This window comes from Oreochromis niloticus, linkage group LG19 (assembly GCF_001858045.2).
Source record: "Oreochromis niloticus isolate F11D_XX linkage group LG19, O_niloticus_UMD_NMBU, whole genome shotgun sequence".
NCBI lineage: Eukaryota > Metazoa > Chordata > Actinopteri > Cichliformes > Cichlidae > Oreochromis > Oreochromis niloticus.
In genome coordinates this window covers 14304990-14329920 of record NC_031983.2, presented here as the reverse complement: position 1 = coordinate 14329920, position 24931 = coordinate 14304990, and the positions used below count along the sequence as shown (strand labels likewise).

At 40.6% G+C, this 24931-nt stretch overlaps 1 protein-coding gene across 1 annotated transcript in view; it reads right to left on the bottom strand.

Moving 5' to 3' along the window:
• rps6ka1 (ribosomal protein S6 kinase a, polypeptide 1) overlaps window positions 1-17086 on the bottom strand; it is a 46202-nt gene extending 29116 nt beyond the window's left edge. Inside the window, exons 1-2 of the mRNA XM_005477156.4 lie at window positions 16384-17086; window positions 8990-9034 (exon numbers count right to left, since the gene is read on the bottom strand). Of these exons, the coding sequence (XP_005477213.1) occupies window positions 8990-9034; window positions 16384-16446 (108 nt within the window). The 5' untranslated portion in view covers window positions 16447-17086. The remainder of the gene's footprint in view (window positions 1-8989; window positions 9035-16383) is intronic.
• Between the last annotated feature and the right edge of the window lie 7845 nt (window positions 17087-24931).

Sequence of the window (24931 nt, the reverse complement as noted above, 5' to 3'; positions counted from 1 at the left end):
AGGACTAAAGTGTCGCAAATTTACCTACAGAGCCACACTAAAGCATCAGGTGTGCATTTCAGGCTACGTCCCGAAGCAGAGTGTGATATAATCAGTCCGAGTCCCCCTCCCAACCCACCCACACTTCCCTGTTAATAACCCCTCCTTCAAACCCTGCAGTGGAATGTGAAGTGTTTAGTTCTGCGCAGCTCCAAGGCTTGTCCAAACCTTGTTAATACAGGCCTCTGCTCACTGGGGATCATAGCCAAGCAGATGCCGGTATAATGCATTGCTCCTCTGGCAAAATTTCATGTGCTCTGCAAGATGGTGCTCAAGTTTTCTAAGAAATGTCAAACTTTGCCCATATAGAAAAGCACTAAATTAAAGGTTTTTTCGATCTCTTTGTGATGCGCATTTCGAGCTCTGAAAAATTTAACACAGCAAACACAGGTTCTAGCTGGAGGTACAACTCAGTAGCCATCTGCTGTCCTAATTGCCCATTTTATTAAGTATTTATGGTGTTTCTTAAATATTTCATGGCGTTTATGTTCCAAACCTGGAAAGGCCAAGAAAAATAACAAACGATCATGGCTTCCCCCCCCTTCTTTTTTTTTTTTTTTTTTTTTTTTTTTTAGCAGACTTATGCAAGTCAAAATTCTGCATTCTTATTGGACAGCTGAATAAAGCACTGCTCTTTCTCAAGGTAAAAAAGGTAACAGGGGACGAGACAAGACATGCTAACAACACAGAGTTGGAAAAAGAAATAAGGAGCTCAAAAATCAGACATTTTCAAATGCAGGATGAGAGGTCTGCTGTATCTGCAAATAATTGTTTGCCTTTATTATAAGTTGGCAAACAGGAACACATGGAACAGATGGTTGCAGAGTTTTATGAAGACAGGGTTGTGTTATTAATTAACACAAGGAAACTGACATGTGCTCCATGTTGCAATTTTCCACTATCTAGCACTACATGGAGTTTAACAGAAATGCAACACAGCATTCAGATGTGAAAATAAAATCCAATAGGAGCCTGGGGTAAAATTGAGACCTCTTCTGCAAAACACCACATGGCCATGTGTGTTTTTTTTGGTTTTTTCTTAACATAAATCCCAGTCACCAAATCTCAAAGGAAGTAGAGCAGTTTAAAAAGATAGCACGCATCTCAATGAGAGAATATAATGCAGACAGCCCCTGCAGGGATGCCATCCCAGGAGAAAGGGAGACATCTAAAGTAGCAAGATAGAAACAGACAAGCAACTAAGAAAAGGAATGCTGTTACCTTTTCTTTCTCCTTTGTATTTGCACCCTCTGATGAGAGTCAAGTGAATTTTCCAGACTGAAAGCCCTCAAAGGAACGGCATGGCTACTAAAAATCTCCCTCATAAAAGAGTATAAATAAGAAGTCAAGAAGAGAAACTCTATATGAAAACTTTTCACTTAAAGCGAAAGCAGTTTTGCATTTGCGAAATATACCCAGTCTCTTTTTGTGTTGAGACTTTCAAAGAACACAGAAATATGAAGCTTTAGCTTACAACTGGTTAGCTTATTATAGCTTATCTCATCTTATCTTAGCTTAGAGGCTAAAAACGGTAATCAGCATTCAGCCTGGCTCTGCAGCAGCTTGCTAATTAAACCCTTACATCTCAATATCAAACAGTAAAACGAACAATTGTGGTTTACTTGTTTATAATCTTTATGCTAACTTGGGCTGATAATAGCTTCATATTTAGCATAAAGAGGAAGTGGTGATGACTGTCTTACTGCAGTCTATTCCATAGTTCTTATCATTTTTGTTTCGTTTTATCCTACACTGCAACATATGCTGTTACTTTTAGTGAACCAGCTGAACCCACTCAATCTATTTCTCCCACCCATAACGAACAAGTGTTGGTGAGATTTTAAAGAATTGAACCTTTCTGTAGTTCTAAGTGGCACACTACAAAATGAACTCCCTTCTTTGCTGTAAAAGGAAAGAGTGGTATAGTTTAGTCTCTCCATCCTCTTTTTTTGTCTCCCATTATGTTTCCTTCCCCTCCCACTTCCTCTCTTTTTTTCCCTGCACCCAAGCTTATATATGGCTCCAACTACCACAAGAATCTTCTATTGTCTTAATTAATGTGACTGACAGTAGCAACAACAACTATTCATCTACAACAAAGAGGCGGGGATTTGCACATGTTTTACCCTTACATAAATCCAAGCACAGAGCAATGCAGTTCATATACACTGCAGTTCTGGGATCTTGGTTAAGTCTTCACCAGTCTGACTGCCTGTAGTATTTCATTGTTAATTAAAATACGGCAGTAAATCTGTTATACTTATTGTGTAGGAATTGTTGAGGTGAGCTTGGTGTGTTTCGATGTGGGGGGACAGGCAGAGCCACGTAAATCAAGTCCAAGGTCAGCTTTGCAAAAAAAAAAATAAAAAAAAAATGGGGAGAGCAGTTGCCATGCCTACAACATGCATGTGCAAACAGAGTCTCACAGTTATACAAACACATGCCACAAGGCTACGCAGCCATCAGTCATCTTTCCATTTCCTGACTCGCCAGCCCAGCTGAGCTCTACAGTAGCCCAGAGGTCAAAATACAAATCATGTAAGCTGCAATCCCTGCCTACACACTCTCACTGGTAAATATTTAATCAGTCTTGAACACATTTTAACACCATTGCTACATGATGTCCATCTTATTAAGACACAAATAATTATATTAGCAAAGAAGCATTGCATGTGCACGCTTGTGGTTATCCAACAAAGGGCAAATTAGCCGCAGGTACACTGGATCGCAATGCACCAATGCACACTGCAACAAGGAGATGTCTGAGTGTGTGTGCATTTATTTCCCAAAAGACCCGGAGAGTGTGTTTGATATGCCGAGTTACTGGCACTGATTCCTTTTGAGTTTACTGCACGCTGAGTCTTTCTTTAGTTGCAAAGCTCAGAACTATGACTGTGTCTGGAACCACAGCTGACTGACTGGAGGAAGAGCTATGCAGGAGCTGCCTCCTGTTTCCTCCCCTCTTTCCTCTCCTCTCTGCACTCCATTTCTGCAGTCCTATGCGGTTTTCTCCTCCTTCCGTTCCCTCTCTTCTCACGCTCTTGACATCTCCCTCGCTCCCGCTTGCGCTCCGCTACGTCCTCTTGTCCCTCGGCCACTGAAGCACAAATACCACTCGCTCAGCGCCTAGCTGCAGTAAAAAGTCATTACCTACATTAGGGACAACAAAAAGTGTCACTGACACCAATGGAAAAAGCAATACCTTTTACTGCTTTGCTGCCCTCGGGCTTGGTAGGTGGGAGTTCATACTGAAGTGGAAGTCAGACAAAAAAGTGCACACACAGACACACACCTGACCATATAGTGAATGTTACTCTGCATTTGCCCACGCATGACTGTTTCAATAAAACACCCGGGAAACATCTTCAAACAGCTCAAATTGAATGTCAGAAAACAGAAAACCACACAGTGCATTCCTCAGATGTGCACATTTAAATGTCATGCCCACGAGTTTAATTACAAGTCAAATTTCGACTAAGGTGTGACGACGCCACTCCTTTGTTGCACTTCAATCACGCTGACCCAAAATGTCAACAAGACACTGACATCCCACCTTGCTGCAGGCAGTAACATTTTTTTCCGTCCTTGAAGTAGTTTCCTTTCATCTTTTACCCGCCCCGGTCACTCCCACTGTGATTTTGGTTATAATTAAGAATTCTGTGGCTGTAATAACTGTCTCAGAACATGTCCTCCATTTAGAAGAATGCAGAAAATTATGAGTTATCCACTTGTCACTCAGCTGGGCTGGCTGTCATTTGCTTTGGGTTACACTCGTGGAGAATAACAACTTCTTGAGGTCAGAGTGATTTATTGTCGTGGTAATAAAATATAAAACCTAAAAAGGTTTTTTAAATATACATATAAATATATTTTAATGACAGGTCACTGTTAAAGTATTTCAGCATATCCCCAAAAGTTTCTCCTGTAATTGAAGTTGTTTGATTTGGAAAAATATTAAGCAGTACGGCCTTTTTGTGTCACTAGTTTGAAGCCGGCAGAGTTGAGATAAAGTTTGTGAAAAGATCATGATGCCCAGCACCGATCACGATTTCCCAACATCGGAGTCCAAATCTAATGGCAGTCTGTGGGTTGTTTGCTGACAATTTCAGGCTCCTATCAATCAAAGCACACCCACAAATCCCCGATAAAACAGTTATGAGCTTAGGAGGGTTAAGCGGACACACACACACAAACAGCAAGTAAATCAGCTTCTCTAATAGAGGAACGCCGTTAAAAACGGGGAGATTCTTGTTACTTTCTTTACACTTCTAGAAAACAAAATATCACACTGGAGAAGGTGGAAACAGAGCATGGTTGGTTTTTTCCTTGAAATGGATTTGGTGACCTATTGTGTGCCCGGCAGGCTAATTAGTTTTCATCTTCTTTTGACAGCCCTGTGGTAGACCTCTCATCACTCACGGCACAGTATGTGATGCCTTTTTCAATTTCTCTGTTTGAGGTTGTTATTGTCTTATTCATTGTTTCAGCTCTTTGAACAAATCTTCCTCAGTGGCATCCTCAAGGGCAATGGAGTTGATGTGATCTGTTGCTAGAAATAGGCCAAATGCATCACTTCTGTGGTAGCAGATCACTGAAAGCCTGGCACCATGCCAGGCACCAAATTGCTGGGTAAGATCATCCCCTTGCGACGACACGACTAAGTACCCTCCTTTCTCAGGTGACTGTCCACAGCTGTCTGATATCATCACACCAATACAAAGGCTGTCTTTTTAACTGCCATTCTAATGTCGCATCAAAGTATTGGAATTCTTAGTTTTAGCTGGTCTAAAGCATATGCAATAAGACAAGAAATATCTTCTACTGCTTTGACTGAAAGTAATAAAACAGAGAAGGCCAGTGTTGATATTATAGGCTAAATAATCTATTCATTATTCATAAGAGTTGTTTTCCCCTAATGTAGCAATTGAGATAATGTATCGTTTATGTCAATTAGGTAGCAAAATATTATTTCTCTTTGGAATCTCAGATATGAGGATTTGCTGCGTTCCTTTCTTTTCTCCTTGATATCATTACGTTGGTACACTGTAGACTGATGGTTGAATAAAAGTGCGTCGCAATTTTCTTTGCTCTTATTAACTATTATTAATCATCTTATGGCCTCCAGGATTAATTCAATCTACTTAATAGCATTCCACTTGTAAATAAAGAAACTGATTATCTGTGTCAGTGTGAAGAAGAAATGAGTTTCATCTCGCTTCAACAAGAGAGACAGATATTGATCATCATTACTATTAGTTTAATAGGTCCAAAAATAGCTTGGGAAGCTCTACTAGGCAAGAATCGTATGTCGCTCAGCTTTTACACAACGACACAAAGGAGAGAGCAGATCGCTCATTAGAGAGAGGACCAAGTTGAGCTCACCACCCCCAGACCCAAACACTCACGGCTTAATGCTGAGGACCATCACGTTATTGTTTAAAGCCTGTTTTAGGTTTTAACATCATTGAACGACAAGGACAGGTGCTCTCTTTCCCAACACTGTGCTCTCTCTTTCTCAGTTGTTGCCTCTAAACCCTGCCTCTCTCACACCATCCATTCCTCTATTAGGTCTGCTGGAGCCAGGTAACTCCCATGGCTAGAGTAGATAACAGCCACCATTATCAGATTCCCAGCATTAAAAGAGCAGCTCAGTATTGATCGCTGTAGCGCCTGGTTACAACTGCTCTGCCTGTGCCGGTGCTACAACAGTCTGGGTATGAGGTCTACCTTCAACCCCACCAACATCTAGCATTTCACGGTGTGATTCATTATTTACATACTAATTACATTTTTAGCTTTGTTGACTGCAATAAAACCTTTAGTCAAATGATCACCTAAATGATCACATAAAACAGCATTCCTAATATTTTCCCAATCCTATCATTCATGAAACTGGAAAAGCTTTCCAAGTCTTCCTAATATGCTGGAGTAGATCATGTTATCCCTGGTGGGGCATATGGCTGCAATATTTTTTCTCCACTTGAAACTGTTTTGGGCTTGAGCACTTACTTCACCTCGTGAAAATCCAATCTCCTCCAACTCTGCCATCTATATCCTTCACCAGATGGTCTTCGGCCTCTTTCACTTTCCAACACTGCCCCTTCTCAAGACAGCATTTGAAATTCTCTGAATCCATAAAACACAGCCAAGCCATTTTAGCCTCTTCATCTTTAGTTCCTGGACATGTGCTGTTACCATGTTATGGTGGGTAGGCTTGAGGAAAGTCTTTGAATTCTGGAAGCCGTACTGGTGGAGATTTAGCCCTGGTAGGGTCAACCACGGCAGGCAAACAGCGATATCATTGCTATACTAACGCTATATACCAATTCTCAAGTAAGGGTAACAGTAAGACAAGCCCAGGCACGTCTGAGAGCAAGAGTGCCTCTGATGATGATTAGTACTTAAAGAGCTACTTCAACAAGCTCCAACAAAGCAGAGTTTACTAGGAAATACAAACCTAACATGGGAAAAAAAAACATTTGTTTCAAAAGAAAAATAATAATGATAAAAAACTAACACCGTCAAGTATAAACAGGCTACGGAGGATGAGATACCAGCAGCTTGTGATGTGTGACCTAAATGTACACAAATGACTCAACCAGGCATCGCTAGCTGCACCAGCTGGTTGCACTCCATATGACAGGAAGAGCAAACATGGATGGAAATTACTCCTGTGGATACAAAAAGCTCAAGCCCCAAAGCCCAAGATAAAGAAAATATTAAATTAGGTAAAAAAAATATATTTTTCAGTTTTATTATCGGACAACATTGTTAAGGTTCCTGTCGAGCTACAAGGTCAAGTTAATTTAGTTATTGTTGAACTCCAGTGTTAAGCAGTTTACACTTTTAATTAAAATACTTTTGTACTCACATTTGACTCCTCTTGGGTCACTATTTCTGGCCCCTTGTTCCAATAGATTAACATTTTAATTAAGTAGTATGTCAGCACTGACAGCTGACAGTAGCTCAATAGAGAAAAGGATGGAAAATGTATTTTACGTCCTTACACTTGCAAATGCTGCTGCATTCAGAAGCTGTTTTTTTTCCTACATCATGAGATATCGTGATATAATTTTGAGGCTATACTGCCCAACCCTACATGGGGCTAACAAACCCATCTCCTAAATACTCCACCAAGTCAGAAAAACTACAATGAGAACACTAACAATTACCAGAGATCCAGAAGGCACTACGCCAGCTTTAGATGAACACTTATCTAAGGCAATCAGGAGCTCGACAAGGACTCGAATTCACTATGCCACCAGGAGGATGAGACATGTAACCATGTCTGAAGCATCAAAGACAGCTCAAGGCATCAAGGAGACAAATAGGTATCGGCTGGGCATCCTAGGTAAGAGCGAGTGCAGGTTGAGTTCCTAATATAGTGGTCCATTATTCTCAGCATATTACCAAAAACCCATGATCATCTATCACGGTGTGTAAGAACCACAAGATAGCACTGCTGCAGAGTCAGAGGAGAGAAAAATCCAGCAGCCTAATTAAAGAGATTACATAATTGATCAGATTACTGGAATGCACTGGTTAATTAGCATAACATGTAATGTAAATTATCACAGTGCTTACCAGGACTGAGTCATAATTGAATATCAGCCACTTTTTGGAGACTCATATTGACATTATATGATTAGGGATGTGAAATCTAATATGCTGGATTGGTACAATTTCCAATAATGACTTCATGTGGCCAGATGTGCTATGACATGACAAATCTGGTTTCATTTTTGGTGTCTGGGTTGCTATTATTACAAGTTCAGTGAGGTACAAAGATAATATCCACAGTGTGCATGATCATTTCCAAGTTAATTATTTAAAGGAAGTTGGAGATAAAATGAAAAATCAGTTGACAAAATGGTTTGACAAATCTGTCCTCATGTAGTTCACAGGAGCAGAACAGAGTGGTTAGAGCACAAAGATGATTTTTGGGGGGTACATTTGCATAGATTTGCCATTTAAATATATTCATAAACACACACACACAAAAAATCCCCAATCCTTGTTCACGTAGCAGTAAAATTCATCGATAAAAGAACAATCCTTTGTTCTTTTAAATTCTTGTCCTCAGACGTTAATTGCCTTGCCCAGTGTGGCATATGTGCATGGACTCCTAAAGAGAAAACCTTTCTTACTCAGCTCTTCCACGGTCACAGCACATTGTTCTGCACTGAAAGAAAAGACGACACGCTCTTTAGAGGCTCTTCCCCTTGAGAGTGAGGCCATAAAAAAAGAGGCTAGCTACGCAAGAACAAACATTTCCTTGTCCTCTGCTACATGACTGAACAGTAAGAGTGCAGGGGGAAGCGGGATCATATTTCAGAGCCGGACAATACGGGGCAGAGGCCAACCAGGAGGCACAAAGGGCTGACGCAGTGGTTTTTCACCGAGTTTCTGTATGTGCGAGCTGATGTGCGTTTGTCCCTGTATGACATTATGGCATGTAAGCGGGCCAGATCAGGATGTGCACTATGTGTAACACTACGTGGCCTTTCTATTCTAGTGAACCAGACTCATCACTATACCCATTAGCCAGACTGCTGCTCAATCAGCCTCACTCAGGGAATATTCAACACATCAAACTTGAGCCAGCTAATACCCTCTCAGGGCTGTCAGTGCAACTGCTAAATGAATAAATCGACGCACAGTCACACACTTGCAAAAGCCTGACACGTGAGAGAGCGCCACGGCTTTCTTTTTTGCTACAGAGATGGAAACGGTTCAAAATGAAGATTCGCACAAAAATTTGCCCTTTGATGGAATTTCGCCTTCTGCTGCTCGTCTTCACAGAAGAGCGCGCGCAAAAGCCAAGAATTCAAAACAAGACTTGCGTCCAAGTTCTCGCTGTAATTTACTGGACGTTAAGCTGCATGAATATTGAGTCACATTTGTGCATGTTTGTGCGAGTGCGTGTCATTGATCCAGAAACGCCACCTACCTTGACAGCAGTTGTGACTCCATCCTCTGTAGTGCTCTGTCCATTCTGTCAAGAAAAGCAGATGAGAAAAAGTTGGTCAGTGTGGATGTTAAGTGAATATATCACATGTGTCTGGATGGGTCTAAAGGAGGGAGAAAGCGAGGCATGGCGATATTTGCAAGGCTGTGTGGGCGGCAGCAGTCCACTGTATCCAGCACTTTGCTCCTTCACTAGCAAACCTAATAATCTAAAGCCAACACACAATTGCATATCCTCAGTAGGTAAGTCTCACTGAAAAGGGTAATCATTGGTATTTGGAAAACAATGATTCAATGGTAGCTATTGTGAAACTCAACATGCTGTTCCCGCGGAAGAAGTGAGTGACTAACTTTGAAAATATGGTGGGATTTCAGACAGATTAGTTGATTAGATGTGGATCTCATTCTGCTGCAAACAAAGGGTTAAACAAAAAAAGAGACAGAAAAAGCAACAGCAGAACGATAAAAAGAGGCGAGTGATGTAATTTTTACATAGCAGGGGCTGCGATGATGTCAGTCCAAATCAGGATCATGGGTCAGAGAGGCCAGACAGACGAAGACCGACTGTCTGGCCGGCTAAGAGCATTTAGACATTTAATAAGAGCTTGCATGAGGTTCAAACATCTCTTCAAAACACAGAATAGTGTTTTTAAACTCTTTCATCTTTATCTCAGGTATCCAGGCCTGAGGTGCACAACACCAGTCTAAGATTTGTTGCAACTGAACTGCATTAATGCAAAGTTACGACATTATGGCAATATCTACACAAATATGTCCATATTATTTTTTTTGCATTCTAGAAGAAGTCAGTGCAATTTAGCAAAAATGAAAGACCCGTATGAAATGGGTTATTATTTAAAACTGTTTTGATATAGCTTAAAACCCACAATAGGCACAAACTTCATTTTAATGGCATAAGCAGTTAACGGTGCACTCTGGCATTACTAATGTTCATCAGAGGCTGTCTCGTCAGAAAATGTGTCTCCTAGCTTCTACATTTTGCATTAAAAGCGAGGGCTATCTCAAAGGCAAGTTCTGTTAAGTTCTGTTTAATGTGACACTGCACTGCTAGGTTCAAATAACCTGACTTCAGTTTCTTGCATGATCCCACTCTTTCATCAGATCCACCCTTCATGCTCAGGGCCTGTGTACTTTAAACTCTACTTTTTGAGATTCCTTATAACTGAATGCTTTCAGTTTTTAAGGAAACACATGAGTGAGGACTTAAAAAAAACTCCCCACTCCCCTTCCGTTTTAAGCTTTGTTTTTCCCATTTCAGAATGAGACTGTTCACTTCCTTGATGCCGTCTTCCTCTTCCCTCAGACTGCAGAAAACTCAACAGGGAGTCAACACAATGACAAGCAATAAACAGAAAGTATTGAAATGAACAACCCTGGGAGTTTCTTTCTATAGGCGCCTACTCTGATAATCATTTGACTCATTAACCAGTGCAGGACTGGTTTATAGACCAAATTTCATTTCTCCCATTATAATTAAGCCCAAGCTAATTACTCACCAAGCTGTGTTGGTTTATGTTCATTTTGAGCCACAACAGCAGGACTGAAGATTAAGTCCTGAAAACCCAGACCTGAAACAGAACCTGAGAGATACACCTGGCCCTTCAGTTCATCCATCTGTTCTGCAAAACCTCATCAGAAATGATCTCAGTGGAAGGGTGGCTGTCAAAAAGCCATTCTTAAGGAAGGGAAACAGGAAAACAATGCTGAGTCATCCCAAATCACACACAAACTGCACTGAATCAGTGGAAACCGGTCGGAGTCACGAGTTCAAATATGTTTGGGTTTTTCTTGTTGTACAGAGGTACAACAGTGTCTACAGCCATATGTAGAGGCTCTGACATGGTTTGGGCCTGCATTTCAGCCTGTGGTGGCGACCTGATGAAAAATGATGTAATTATGAACACAGAAAAGTCCCAAAAGATTTTGATCCACCATGCAATACCAGCTGGAAAGCGTGTGATTGCTTGATGAGTTTTAGCATGACTATGATCTCAAACACACTGCCAATGCAGTAACAGCATACCTGGAGATCAGTCATGGATTGGCCTCCCCAGAGCCCAGACCTCAACATTATTGAGGCAGTATGGGATCATCTTTACAGGCAATAGAAGAAAAGAAAGCCAACATCCAAAGGACAGTGTTGATATATCCTTAAAGAAGCCTGGAGAACTATTCCTGAAGACTAAAAGAAAGTACCAGAAAGCTTGTCTAAGAAAGTTCACGTTGGGTTGAAGAATGAAGGCAGTCATATCAAAGATTTACTTTCAAGTTTATTAGAATTGTGCAAACTGCTTATGTCTTATATACTGTATTTCCATGTATGGCTACACACATATTTACCAGTATCCTAGAAAAATATTAAAAAATTAGGAGTGACTCAGGACTTTTGCCCAATACTGTATAATGTTTAAATACATTGTTTTGTTAACTGTAGACTTAAACAGCATATATGTATACATGCATTAGACAATTTAGGTATTTAGGTGTTTTTATTCTTGGGCTTGACAAATAATCTTTATTTGCTTCCTACTGGTTGACTTTTAAAGATAGAGAAAAAAACTGCAAAAGGGGACAAAACAGACAATTATTCCTTACATACTTAACAGTAAAGTACACCACTTACAGCTTTGTTTTACTTTTACTTATCTGTTCTGGCTGTTCCTGTATAGAAACGCTGAGTGCAGTAGGGGAAATTTCTTGCGTGTGCTGATTAATACAGCTTGATTTTAAGATACAGACATAGGCACAGGCAGCGACAGCAGAGCAGCTTTGCTACTCTCGTTCGCTGAAGGGGAAAAAAAAAAACAGTCCCTCTGACAAAAAGCACGCAGACTGTGGATTTAGTTTACCGTCGCTGTAATACCTCACAACACATTCGCTCCCGTTCTGTAAGACTGGATGTGCCTGCCGACCGTATGAACTGGCTTATTTTCTGCTTTGAGTTTTATTCTAGTAGTACTTCTAAATTGCAGGGATAGTACAGCTCTGTACACTTCCAGGTGCTTTTACAAGTTGGACTTTAATCATGATCGGGGGGGGGGGATTTAATTTAGCCATACTGCACCAGTCATAAAGGTTTTAACAGCCGTAATGTGAGGGGATGGGGTAGAAAACTGAATAATGGAAGCAATTTAATGACGAGGTAAAGTCTAAAGTTAGGCCCAGATGTGTTTAAGGAAAGATAAAGGAAATCCTGAGGAAGTGCAGAGTCTGTTGGTGCAATAGACACGTCTCCCAGCCTTACTTTACCCTCTGGTATTCCCTGTGTCGGTGTGGCTAGCTTTTTTTGTACCAGGAGTGGGGATTCTATTTGTGTGAATGTAACTGTGCAAGTTTGTGTCTGCGGTTCACATCGTCTTTCTGACGTTGCTGCTCAACACATTTCAACCTCATTAGCACTGCATGGCTGATCCAAGTGGCCCAGTTAATGGTGCTTTTCCCCCCCAGTGGGTTTCCTTAGTGAGAGCGCAGGCACACAAAAAAAAAAGGGCATATAAATATGCTCAAAGTGTGCTGTTTAAACACAAACATGGAAGCAAAAAAATGTACAATGGGAGAAATTTTCAGACCACAAGCATGCTGTAAACAGATTTAAAGACCAACGTGTTAAGCAAGTCTGAGCCAGACAGCAGAAATTCAAATTTTCCTCACAGGGCTCTGTATGATTAGGCAAATTAAACAATCTCAGAGCACTGGTGGTCTGTGTGAGTTTGATAGATAAGTCCACGTTTTACAGTGTGAGCAGTACGGCCCTGTAACTAGGCAACTAAGAAATACAATAACCACTTATTCTCTATGCCTGTAATACTATCTGACAGAATTTCTCGTAATCTCATCAGTGAATATTGACAGCTTCTAGTCAGTTCCAGAAAAAGGACAATAGGTGTTTCTCCTTTTTACTGTGAGCCAAGTAGCTCCTTTCACAAGTCGGCAACCTTAAAAGGATAGAGAGCAGCACTACTGCCTACAGGTATGGCTGAGGCTGTGCAATGTACACTTCAGGCTTTAGTGACTTTAGATTAATATTTACCTCTAAAAACCAAAAAGGTATTAGAACTCAATCTTTCTTTGAACCTATCAAGCTGAGGGTTGTGTTATCACATGCCTTCCTCCACTCCCAGGTGCTCAGGTGTTCCACAGATCACACCCAGATTAGCTACAGCCAAGCCTGCCAGTGCGAACATACACACACACACATATATATACACCCACAGAGCAAAGCATGAATGTGAAATGAACTCGTGCACACTCAAGAACCTGACAGCACACTGCTGACCACACCTTGCTGGGAAACAGCACACATTCCATCTATCAATCTTACTTATTTTAACCTCCTTCGCCACATAAGCTTGTGGAATCCTGCTCTGTAAGCCAAGGCTTGAGTAGTTCTTATAAATAAACCACGCATGTTTACATTTTAATTTTAAGCCAACAGATGTGGGCCCAGATCGGGACTGAAATACATTCTAACCCAACCTAATAGGGCCAGCTTGTACGTGACAGCTTTCTGCCACCATCTCACCGCACTTATGAGCTTTTAAACCTGAGCAGACACGGGAGCGAAAGGGAAAACTTGTGAACATAAAAATTAAAATTAAACAAAACAAAAGGCTGATGTGGAAAAAATGTTGAATATGAGTGGAGGAATTTACTCATTTGGATCTGCGTAGTTTTTCCTCTATTTGAAATCTACAATTACTAAATACTGACATAAGCATGACTCAGAACTTTTGGTGGACCTGCCTGAACGTAGTAGTGACAGGGGCTCATGCAGGTGCTAGTGACTCAGCTGGGACAGCATGAGCATATTTGTTAAAGTGCCTTTATCAGGGATGAATCACTGAAGTTCATTCACAACAGATATGGCATAAAAGGTCTCAATCAAACACTTTTTTTCCCCAAATCGCTCACTTTAGACGTTTCTCTCTTGCTTGCTTTGTCGCAGAATAAAGCACAAAAGCGAATTTAACCGATTTCCATTCATGGCACGGTGATGGCCTCCAAACACAAGTACTTTCATTATGAGTGACGAGGGGAAAACAGACTTCCCATCAGTTGGTGTATCAGAGCACATCATTCTCTGTGTGGTTTTTTTTTTTTCCCCCTTTTCTTTTTTTCTAAATCATCCAAAAGTGTGTATCTCTGTCTGTTCCATCTGCCCATATGACTCGCATGTTCACTGGCACGGCCTCCTGTCTAAAACTCAAGCTTTCTGCTCAATCAATCTGATCCCAAAGCTATTTGAAACCAAAGTGTGCAGCTGGTTGGTAGGTTGGTGGAGATAAATGGCAGAGATCCCATCCTGACTGGCAGTGTTTGTCTGATCTAACCAATAACAGATCTTGGATTTCAGTAACCAATGCTGACATACAATAGAAAAAACAAAACAAAATATAGATATACATATCAAATTTATAAATATCATATATCCTGATATTTTACACACACACTTTTTTTTTTTTTAAACCAGAAATTGCACAGATTTGATTCACAGAGTTGTAACTATTGCACGTTCCAAAGGCAGGGCATTTTCACAGCGTTAAACTTAGCACTCTTCACAGGCTCTGCACCACCATCTGTTCAGCTGTGATATGCTACTCAGCCAACTCACATGCTGCAGAATACTGTCAATAGTGGAGCTTGCTTGAACAAACGATGTCAAGATGACTCTGTTTGAATGTTAACCAAAGACTTCCACTTCTTTCCATTCATCATACACTTAGACTCACATTTCTCTCCTCCAACAGTAACTGCCGCAACTGAATCTGTAGGAGGAGATGTTTCAATTTCCAAATCTTCATATTAACTGCAGGGGTCTAATTTGTGAAGACTTGTTAAGCTGTCTGGGATATTTCTTGAGTTACGGTTACGTTCATAGTGCAAATTTAGACAATTTCACATTTTCTCTAACCAAGTTAAATTCCCACTGCTATCACATCAGAATGATTACGCAGGCTGGGAGGTAGAAAAATGAGCTTCATTTCTAAATCACAGATCTCGCAAAGCTGATTGAGGAGACTTACAGTAGTGTGCACAAAGCTATTCATTGTAGAGATCAGGCACCTGAAACAGGAGCATCACATGCTCACTTTACCCACCTAATTGGAGGGGTAATTAAAAAAAGCAAATCCTAACAACTAGACAGCGCCTACTGTCAGTATTATTACTACAAGCCAGGTTTTGTTTTAAAACACAGCAACTAGAGAGACTAGACTAGATTGCAGTCTGATTTTTTTTCCTTCATAACCATAAATGTGGTAGCTTGCAAGCAGCACCTGAAGTGCTCATGAATAATAATGCAACAACACAATTACGGGAGGATGGACAACACTGTGGCTACAAATCTCTCTCACTATTTCCCTAATTCTATAAGTTCTGAAGTGAAATATGAGGAAAAAATATTGCAAAGCATGCTTAACACTGATATGCATGCAGTTTTGATTATATTGCTTTACATGCATCTTGGGTGTGTACTGTGCACTTTTTTAGCTCATTTTATATTGGGTGCACCTCCCTAGGGCTTACAGATGAACACCAGATAGCGTTCAAATCTGATACCAGGCATCCTCCTTCGTGTAAGCTGGTTGTTTCTGTGAACTGTGCCTGACAAATGTTTACAGTTTAATCTGCAACTCATTTGCATTAAATTATAAGAGTCAAAATTAGACTTGAAATCTATCACCCATAATCAGGCTGCAGCTTCTCCCACTGTGATTACCTTACATGATACTACAAACAGCGATCTATAGAAGCCACTATAGACGTGATAACAGTGAGAGAGTGTGATGGTGAGCCTTTACGCAACATGACATACTGGTCTACCCTGTGGTTTTGAGCTTTGCAATTGAGTTGATGGTGAGCTTCAGTGACTGCTAGAAGGTGAATTAAACTGGGGGGGTCTTTAAGCTACCTTTAGGGAAATTCAAAGCTCTCAAATGAAGTGATAATAATGAAGCATTTTTCTATTGGTTAAGGGAGCCCGGCAAAGCTTTGGATTGGTTCTTTTACCCCTCCCAAAACCTGAATATCAGTGAAGATTTTTGAATGGACAAGTCAGTCTGATTGCAAAACTTGTGTTACCTCAATTACAAATATACGTTTTATTTGTGTAGATTGACAGATTATCATTTATACAACAAGCCGGTGTCGCTTCTAAAAGGCGCCTACTCAGTCGTTTCAAGTAACTTTACTCTCAATCACTTTTTCTAGAAAGTGGTGACTGGTGGATGTGGGGTTGTTCGTGAAAAAGCACATGCAATGTTGGCTATTTTAATCTGAAAACATAATGCGCAAAAACGCACAAAAAAAATCCGCCCAAGCCATGCACCCAGTGCCAACACTGTCACCTCTCTTTACCTCCGTTTCGAGCTGCACTAGTTCCATCGTGGGCCATGGCTCCGCGATTTGTGCAAGAGGCATTTTCGCCGGATTTTCAGTTTCCCCCTCAGCTGCTCAAGTGCGAATTTTGGTCACTCCTGGTTCGTCCGAACCGCTCCTGTCAAGTGCAGTTCCGAGAAGCTCCTCACTCAGGTCCCGAGTCCAGTCACAGGAGATTTCTCAGCACTTTGCTCTCTACAGAGCGGAGAGGACACACATACGGTCTCTGCAGTCAAGAGCTTTGCAAACAAACGTAATCCCCGTGATTTGACTTCGGCGACGGTGGGTCACTCGTGCGTATTTGTTGAAAGTGATTATCCTGGTGGAAACAGCACAAACACACACCCCAAGCAAGCGTGTCCTTTCAGGTAAGCGCGTTGGCTTGCTCGGGATTTTGGTTTGACAAGCGGGAGAGAAGAGCGCAGAGAGCAACACTGATCCAAGCTCCTTTAATGAGGCTGTGCGGGAGTCTAATGCCACCTAAAGGAATTAGCCAGAGCCCGGGCTGTCCTTGCAATCGACGCCGTATCGGATCTTTATTTACGTCTTCCTGTGCGCTCGTGAATTCATCCAGTCAGAACGGGAAGACTTCTCTCTGTCCGCCAGCTTCCCAACGCTATGCGATACGCGCAGAGACCTCAGTGTGGCTCTGTAGTACGAGCGGGGATGCAGCTTGAGCTGTTATTGGCAGGCTCCGGCAGGATTTTATCCAGCCCCCTTCTGTGCTTGTTCCGCCCGTCTGATCGCGCCATCATCTGGTAGAGAGTGGGTCTGCAACTACGTAATGCGTACCGGGAGCCTGCTGCCCATGGAACGGCCTCTTTTCTTTGATGAAGTGGTGCAGCAGGTGCATCAGAGGAGTAAAGATCCTTGGCCTTTCAAAGAGGAACCTTTAAATCACCATCAGCTAAAAGCATTGGAGGAATATTGGATAGCACAATATACTGATCACAGATGGACTAGCCAGTGCAGAGTCCAATAGAGTTCTCCTACCCAGAATGGCACTGCTTTCCTCAGCCAGGCCGCTCAAATTTTTAATTCAATGAAATTATATTTAGTGCACACTGGCTTTTGGCCCTGCATCATCACTTCCTCTGGGTCTAAAAATGACATGCACCGTTGCAAACATTACATAACATTTGTGATTACACAATGATGTAAAGAATTCAAGAGAAGGGAGCAGAAGAGACTAGAATCAAAGGTCGTGTTTTATTCTTTCCGGACGTTACTCTGATGCAGCATTCTCTTCATTGACAACAGCTCTTGTGAAGGTCCTTGTAATCTTCAGCGATATAATACAGCCCTCCACCCTCAACACTTCTCCGCTTCATTCACTGCTAAGTGGATTTTGCTCTTGGCCAGCTTTGGTTACTATTGGCAACTGGAGGGCATAAAAAACGCCTTGTGTTGTGGATCTGATAAATTTTTGATTCAACCCAAGATGGGGAAGGCATTGCATTCACAGAAACACAAATGAAAAACTAAGTGGAATGGAAAATTGCTCACAATTTGGCACTTTTCTTTCAGTGGCGGTGTTATCTAGGTCTAAAATTCTACTGCTGCATTGATGTAGCCTGTTTATCTGAGCGCTGTAAGATGTTAAACACAAAAGAAATGAACTAGAGAGGGAAGCGCTTCTTCTCTTGTGTAGCCGCACTTTGTTTCTAACCTGTTGGCAGCACCTCTTCTGTTTACTCAAGAAAAACTGCCACACTAATTAATGTCTCAAGGGCTACTGCAGTTTTGTATTAATATTCATACTATAAAACAACAACTACGACAAAAAAATACACATGCATATACCCAGACGAACATTGCCACACACAGGGGTTTGAAAGGGGGGGGAGGGAATATGCTGACTTTCCTTTTCCCTTCAAATATCACAGTGTTTATGTGTAGCCTATTTATCGTGTAACAAATTCATACCATCAATGGGTGACCAAAGGCTGACATCACCCTTCCTAAGTGGAGTATTATGCATCATGCTCACATTTTATGCAATGGGAAAGCTCATGGCACCTCGTAATGGTGTTTGTCAGTGAAGCCATATGACAGACCATCCTTTTCTTTTCATCATCTCTCATCCTGCCTCTCCTCATTATTCCTTGTCCATTATGTGCTGGGCAAGTGTCGCTCTCTCCTCTTTCTCTCTCTGCACCTCTACAAGGATACCAGTCGAATGATGCTGATGGTTTGCCACTGTGCAAGGCCCATCCTGTGTTATATGACATTTTTGGTGTAAGCCTTCAGTGGAAGCGAGGGGTGTAAATAAAGGCAATTTACAGGAGGAAATAAAGTGATTATTTAGAGGGTTGAAAGGTCAAGTCAAGAGATTTAGGAAGAGTGCGGCTCACCAAAAATCAATACAATGTAAAGTGCAAATTATAAGCCACAAAGGAGGCAAACCTGATAAAACAAATAACCTAACAAATGAAAGTCGAGGCTGTCTTTGTGTTAGAAGTGCAGTCCACTGCTATACTAACTAGAAGGAATCTCTTATTCTGTTCATGATGCTCTGGTGACATCACATCTTACACAGATGACTCAGAGGTGTTTCCCATTCCCATCCAGTGACTCTGGGGATGCCCTACCCCCACCTTCAACGGGAAATGGGCAATATGACTCTATACAGCTTCATATGCATGTGCAGACAGACGTGCGGAGCAAGACTAGTGTATTGGAAAGATGACTAAAGTGTGTTTGTTGAGCTGTTGAAGCCAAGAAGCAGCAAAGTAGATGGCTTGTTCAGTCCCCCTAAAGGGCTGCCTGCAAAGTAGACAAACGGATGCAAACCTGACCTTGTTGATTAACCTCATTTTCATTTTGAGCTGAAATCACAGAGGTAAAAAGGAGAGAGAGCGAGACCGAGCGTGCGGAAGGAGAAACAATGAATCGTGTTATGTAAGTCCCTGTAAACAGGGCAATTAAAATGCAAATACATGGATACTCCAATTGTGAAGTGGCAGTCGGTCTCGAAAAAGCGTCTCAAAATAAATCTGCTTATCTATTGCCTTTGCTTTTCTCTGATTTATTATTTCTATTGCTCTTTTACTTTTATGTATTGTTTACATTACTATTGTGCCATAGATGTATATCAGTTTTTCATCTGTATTTCCCAGTGTACAGTTGTGCTTCTTTAACATCAGCTGAGTGAATCAAGCACTTTGTCTGTATTTACTGTATTTCAGCATTTATTAAACTTTTTTTTCTGCTGTCGAAATGTGACATATAATAAATTAAACAGTAGACATAGCCTATTTTAATTTACACAAGACTGACACCACATGGGTTTCTAACAACTCCTTTATTCTTAAACCATGGAGGTACACAGGAAAAATGGTTAGCAACAGATTATTAGTAGCAGTATTAGTATATTTGTATTTGTATATGTGTGTATGTTGGAACAACCTTACATATAACCAAACAGTAAGATTAATACATTTTAAACAGTTACGTTTTATATTTTATTTCCTGCTCAGCTTTATAACAATGAGTAGATCTGCAACAATCTAAGGTTAAGTATAATTCTGTTTATGGGTAGTTAATCCAAACGATTCATTTGCTTGTGCAACAGAGACACCAGGAAATTACTTTAAGACAGGAGCACACTACACTGAAAAAAAGGGATTGGCCAACTCTTGGATTTACGTAAGCATCTTGCGTGTATTTAACATAAGTGCCTCATGCTTTAAAGTTAAGTGTAACTATATAGTGTAGAAACTACATGATATGCAGAGAGGCTAGATTAAATTGTTCATATCATGTTCGAGTGAAGTAAGTCAATAACTTTCAGTCTCGTACGCTTTGGATCGTGGTTTCAGGAAGGCATCCGTCTCAGTCAAATCAAGCAAATTGGGTGGTTGTTACATTAAAAAAGTCTGACTTGTAATTTGAACACAATAATATCATGTTTCTATAAACGTAATTAAATCATGAAGGATCTGTATGAAATTCAACAACTTAATTTGTTCTTGTTGAGATGACATGATACAATCTAGTAAGAGTGGTTAGTTGCTGATCTCATGAAATTCACAAGATCGCACGAGATGTCAAACTGCAGGGAAATCACTGGAGTTATAAGAGGCAGACAACTACACACACACCACGTGTATGCTGTCGCTATTTATTGTGGATTAACCTGTCAAGGACAAAAACGTACAACAAAATTCTGCATCAAGCCTTGAAATCATAGCTTTCCTACTTTTGTTAAGTCCGGATTGTTGGCATGGTGGTTAGTGCTGTTGCTTCACAGTAAGACGATCCTGGGTTCAAATCCACAATCTGGCTAGTTTGGACTGGTTTCTCTCTGGGTATTCTGGTTTCTTCCCACAGTTAAAAGTCATGCAGTTGTTAGGTTAATTGGTGATTCTAAATTACCTGTCAATGTAAGTGCAAATGGTTGTTTGTGATAGACTTGTGAGTTGTCCAGGGTGTACCCTGCTTCACAACCTATCACTTCAGAGTTATTTCCCAGCCCCCCTGCAACCAGGATAAAGAAAGGAGGATGGTAGTTGTTTAGATCCATTCAATTTTTATGGTAACCAGGATCTAGACTTTGTTGAACATTATATAATATGAAGAGAACATGTAGTATTTAAGTGACCAAGTAGTATTGGGGTATAAGTTATTGAATAGTGTTGAAATAAAATGACAAAATTGTGAAGGATTAAAATATTCCAAGAGCTCAACTTACTTCATCTAAACATGTTTCAATCGCGTTTTATGAACTCAAAATGCACGTTTATTGAATATGAAAAAGTTGTGTTGATTGAACTCAATTGTTTAAGTTTCTGCCAAAGCAAAACGTTTGTGTGCAACCAATGTCCACTATTGAATCAAGTAAATCCAACATGGCCTTTTTTTCAGTGTAGTGTTACAGCAGTGCACAACACAGCAGCGATAAACGACACTGCTATTCCTGCTAACAGCATCCACTATATACAGGTCTAAATGTAACACTCCGGGTGTGTCAGATTTCAGTCGAGGTACTCATGAAATCTGAGATAATAATTCCTTTCTTTTAACCAAGCTGCCACTGAACAAATTAATTAGCTGCTCAATAGTGAAGCAAGGGTAATTATCCAATCTCTGCAGAATGACTATAGAAGGACAAGATGCAGTTGTAATGACTGAAAATACATCCTGCCTTTGTGCCGTACATAACTCATGAACAAAGAGAAGAAAGAGTTATTATATTTCAAACATCTGTGGAATTTCCATTAAGAAATAGCTAAAAGGACAGAATGACTAAGGATAAAGCCCACTGGCAATACTGATTGGACATAGAAATGTATAAAAGAGAATCAAGCAGAGTCAAAATACTTTAATAATCCCTAACTAAATAATGTGGGTTATAGTTACTCCAAGAAAAGAGTGAGGAGTAAAGAAGAGAAGACAGGTTATAGAGGTTATATGACACAGACACTTTGTTTTACACTAACAGCTTGTATACCTCTCCGGTCTACAAACAGCAAATCTTCACTGTCGAGTAAAAAAACAGCATGTTGAGGCTTGAAGTTGTAGCCCAGGTATTTGGGCTGGGCCAGTAGGTGGGCCAAGGACATGCCTTCACAAAAATATATATATAAACAAAAACAATCCCAGAGACCAAAGTCAGCACGAACAAACAACTATCAAAGATTGTGATGTCAGTCAGTTTCAGTGAGACAAGTAACCCACTTAAAGTCAAAAGTCACAATGCTAAAGGCTATTATTAGGTTTTTGTAGACTGGAAAACAGGAAAGCCAAAGAACAGCTTAAGTGATCCATGTCCAATAAAAGTGCTCTTTCTAAATAATAATAAAAAAGCCCCAAAACACTACAGGATAGCCTTTACAGGACTTGATCTCAGAGCAGTACTGGGGACAAGTTCAGACTTGATTTGTTAGGCTAGTAGAGTCATGTGTTACACACAAGTTTGTTTCTTCTTCCTCTCACATTTTCAGCTGAGAACATCTTAACCCAGCAAGAGTTGTATCAGCTGTACTGACCAAGTGTGTCTACACATACAAGTAGTTTGGCTCTGGTTATTTCTTTGCTATCAGTGCACGTAATAGAATATACAACAGACAGTTCTGACAGTAACAACAGCGGTTCAGTCAGCAATAATGACGACATCTCTACTGCACTGGGAGGCTGCAGTTTTCTTTTTTTCCCCCCTTTACTTTAAAACTATTTATTTCAGGTGTTGTAATAAGTTACAGTTTAAAATAAGGAGTCCATATTTAAGAAGTATTTATTTACCCCCCCCCCCCCCCCAAACATACAAAAACCAGAAAAACTGACAAAACATACACCCGTAGGCCACTTTATTAGGTACACCCTGCTATTTGATTCCCTACTGTCTTTAGAATTGCTTTTAATTATTCATGGTATAGAAAGGTGCAGGAAAGAAATTCTGATCCATATTGACATGATAGGATCACACAGTTGCTGCAGATTGAAACTACCCCATCCCAAAGGTGCTCTATTGGATTAGATTTGGTGACTATCTGGCCATTTGAGTACAGCGAACTTACCGTCATGTTCAAGAATCCAGTTTAAGATCTTAATCCAATAGGTTTGAGCTTTATGACAATCCTCCTGGAAGCAGTCATTAGAATATGGGTTTACTGTGGTCATAAATGTGCTGCACCAGCAGCCAGAAGTGCTGATAAAAGGCAGGATGGGTGCATTTTGCTTTGCTTTTATTTGTGCCAAATTCAACCAAATTTACCAAAGTCAAGACTTTGGTGCATTCGGAAATGCTCTTTGGTATACTGTGGCTGTAACCACTGGGTATTTAAGTTACTATTACTGTTCTATAATTTCAAAACGATGTGGCCATTCTCCAGCAAGACATTTTCAGCCAGAGATTTGTTGCTCACTGGATATCTCCAAAAGTTGATTCTGTTCATCTGGACGTTGCTTTTTCAGTGGGAGAAATGTTTCGTCACTCATCCAAGTGACTTCTTCAGTCTCAGCTGAATGCAGGTTTCCCCAATCTTATAAACAGTACATTTGCATAATGACTGGGGAAAGACTGGGGAAACCTGCAGGCAGCTGAGACTGAAGAAGTCACTTGGATGAGTGACGAAACATTTCTCCCACTGAAAAAGCAACGTCCAGATGAACAGAATCAACTTTTGGAGATTTACTTTCCTGGATGATTGAGAATCCATCAAGATGCTCACTGGATATTTTCTCTTCTTCAAATCATTGTCTGTTAACTGTAGACATGGTCATGTGGGGAACATCCCAGTCAATCAGCAGTTTCTGAAATACTCACACCCGCCTGTCCGGCACCAACAAACTTGTCATTTTTAAAGTCACTTCAGTGACTTTTCTTCGTCATCCTTAGATGCTTTTGAACATCAGCAGGTCTTCTTGACCACGTCTGCATACCTAAATGCACTTAGTTGTTGCCACGTCTTTGGCTGATTAGACATTTGCATTAACAAGCAGATGAACATGTGTACCTAACTGAGTGGCCACTGATCATATATGCCACATGGATATGGGCACAATGCCATTTTGCCTACTGACATATGAGGTCAGTTTTCCCTCTGCCTCTTTCTCTTGGTTCAAAGAGGATAACAGCAGGGGGTGCCAGATATCAGAGGGCAGCTCTTTGATGCCAGTAGCCTTTCCATCAGGTGTTGCCCTTTAGCACACTTGATCAAAGTACATTTTGATCTAGAGCACACATTCTCACAGTGCTGTTTTGTCCTCACGGTTTTCTTTAAGAGATTATTTACTGTAGAATTGAAGCCTATGGTGAAGAAATAAGAAGCCAAAGGGGCCATATTAAAATAGATAACTGCATCATATATTCAGCTTGATGCATTATAATAATCTGTGCGGTTTCATGTGGGTCAAAAATGTGTTTACAAATAAGCTAAGATATTTCTTCCTCCAGGAGGATGATTTATTTATACCATAAATAAATGAGCAAGCGGAAAATGTCTGACACTGTAAAACTACTGGACATTATTACAATATTTATAAAGTTATAGCAATGTCACGTAAACCTATCCATAGCTAAAAATAACTAGTCAGCTGAGTTCAAATGATAAAAAAAGGAAACATTTCCGGAAAATTCCCGGGAGAACCGGCTAACAGTTATTCTTGGAAGAGAGGATTAAGTCTGCTGCTCAGTGAACAAGTTACAGTTTCTGTGTATTTCAGCAATTTAGGAGCTTTAAGAAAAAGGAAATCAGCAATGGTGTGTCATAATATTTCTATAAACCTAATTTTCTACACAGCAACTGCTGTTTTTTTCTGTGGAAAATCAAAAGGTTGAATCAGGTCCAGCCAAAAGTAGCGCAGGGCTATTACAGGATTATCGCATTGTTATTATATTGCATTGTACCTTTGTTGAGGTGTTGTGTGCAATACATACTTCCACATTGCTGCATGAGTCGTGCGCCTTTTTTTTTGAGCGACGACGTGAGCTGCGCATGAAAGTAAAGTATGAGGGAAGTTCTGAAATCTTAAAGCCGCAGTAAACACACTATTCCTTCAGGTAAGGAAGGGGTGGGGGATAGGT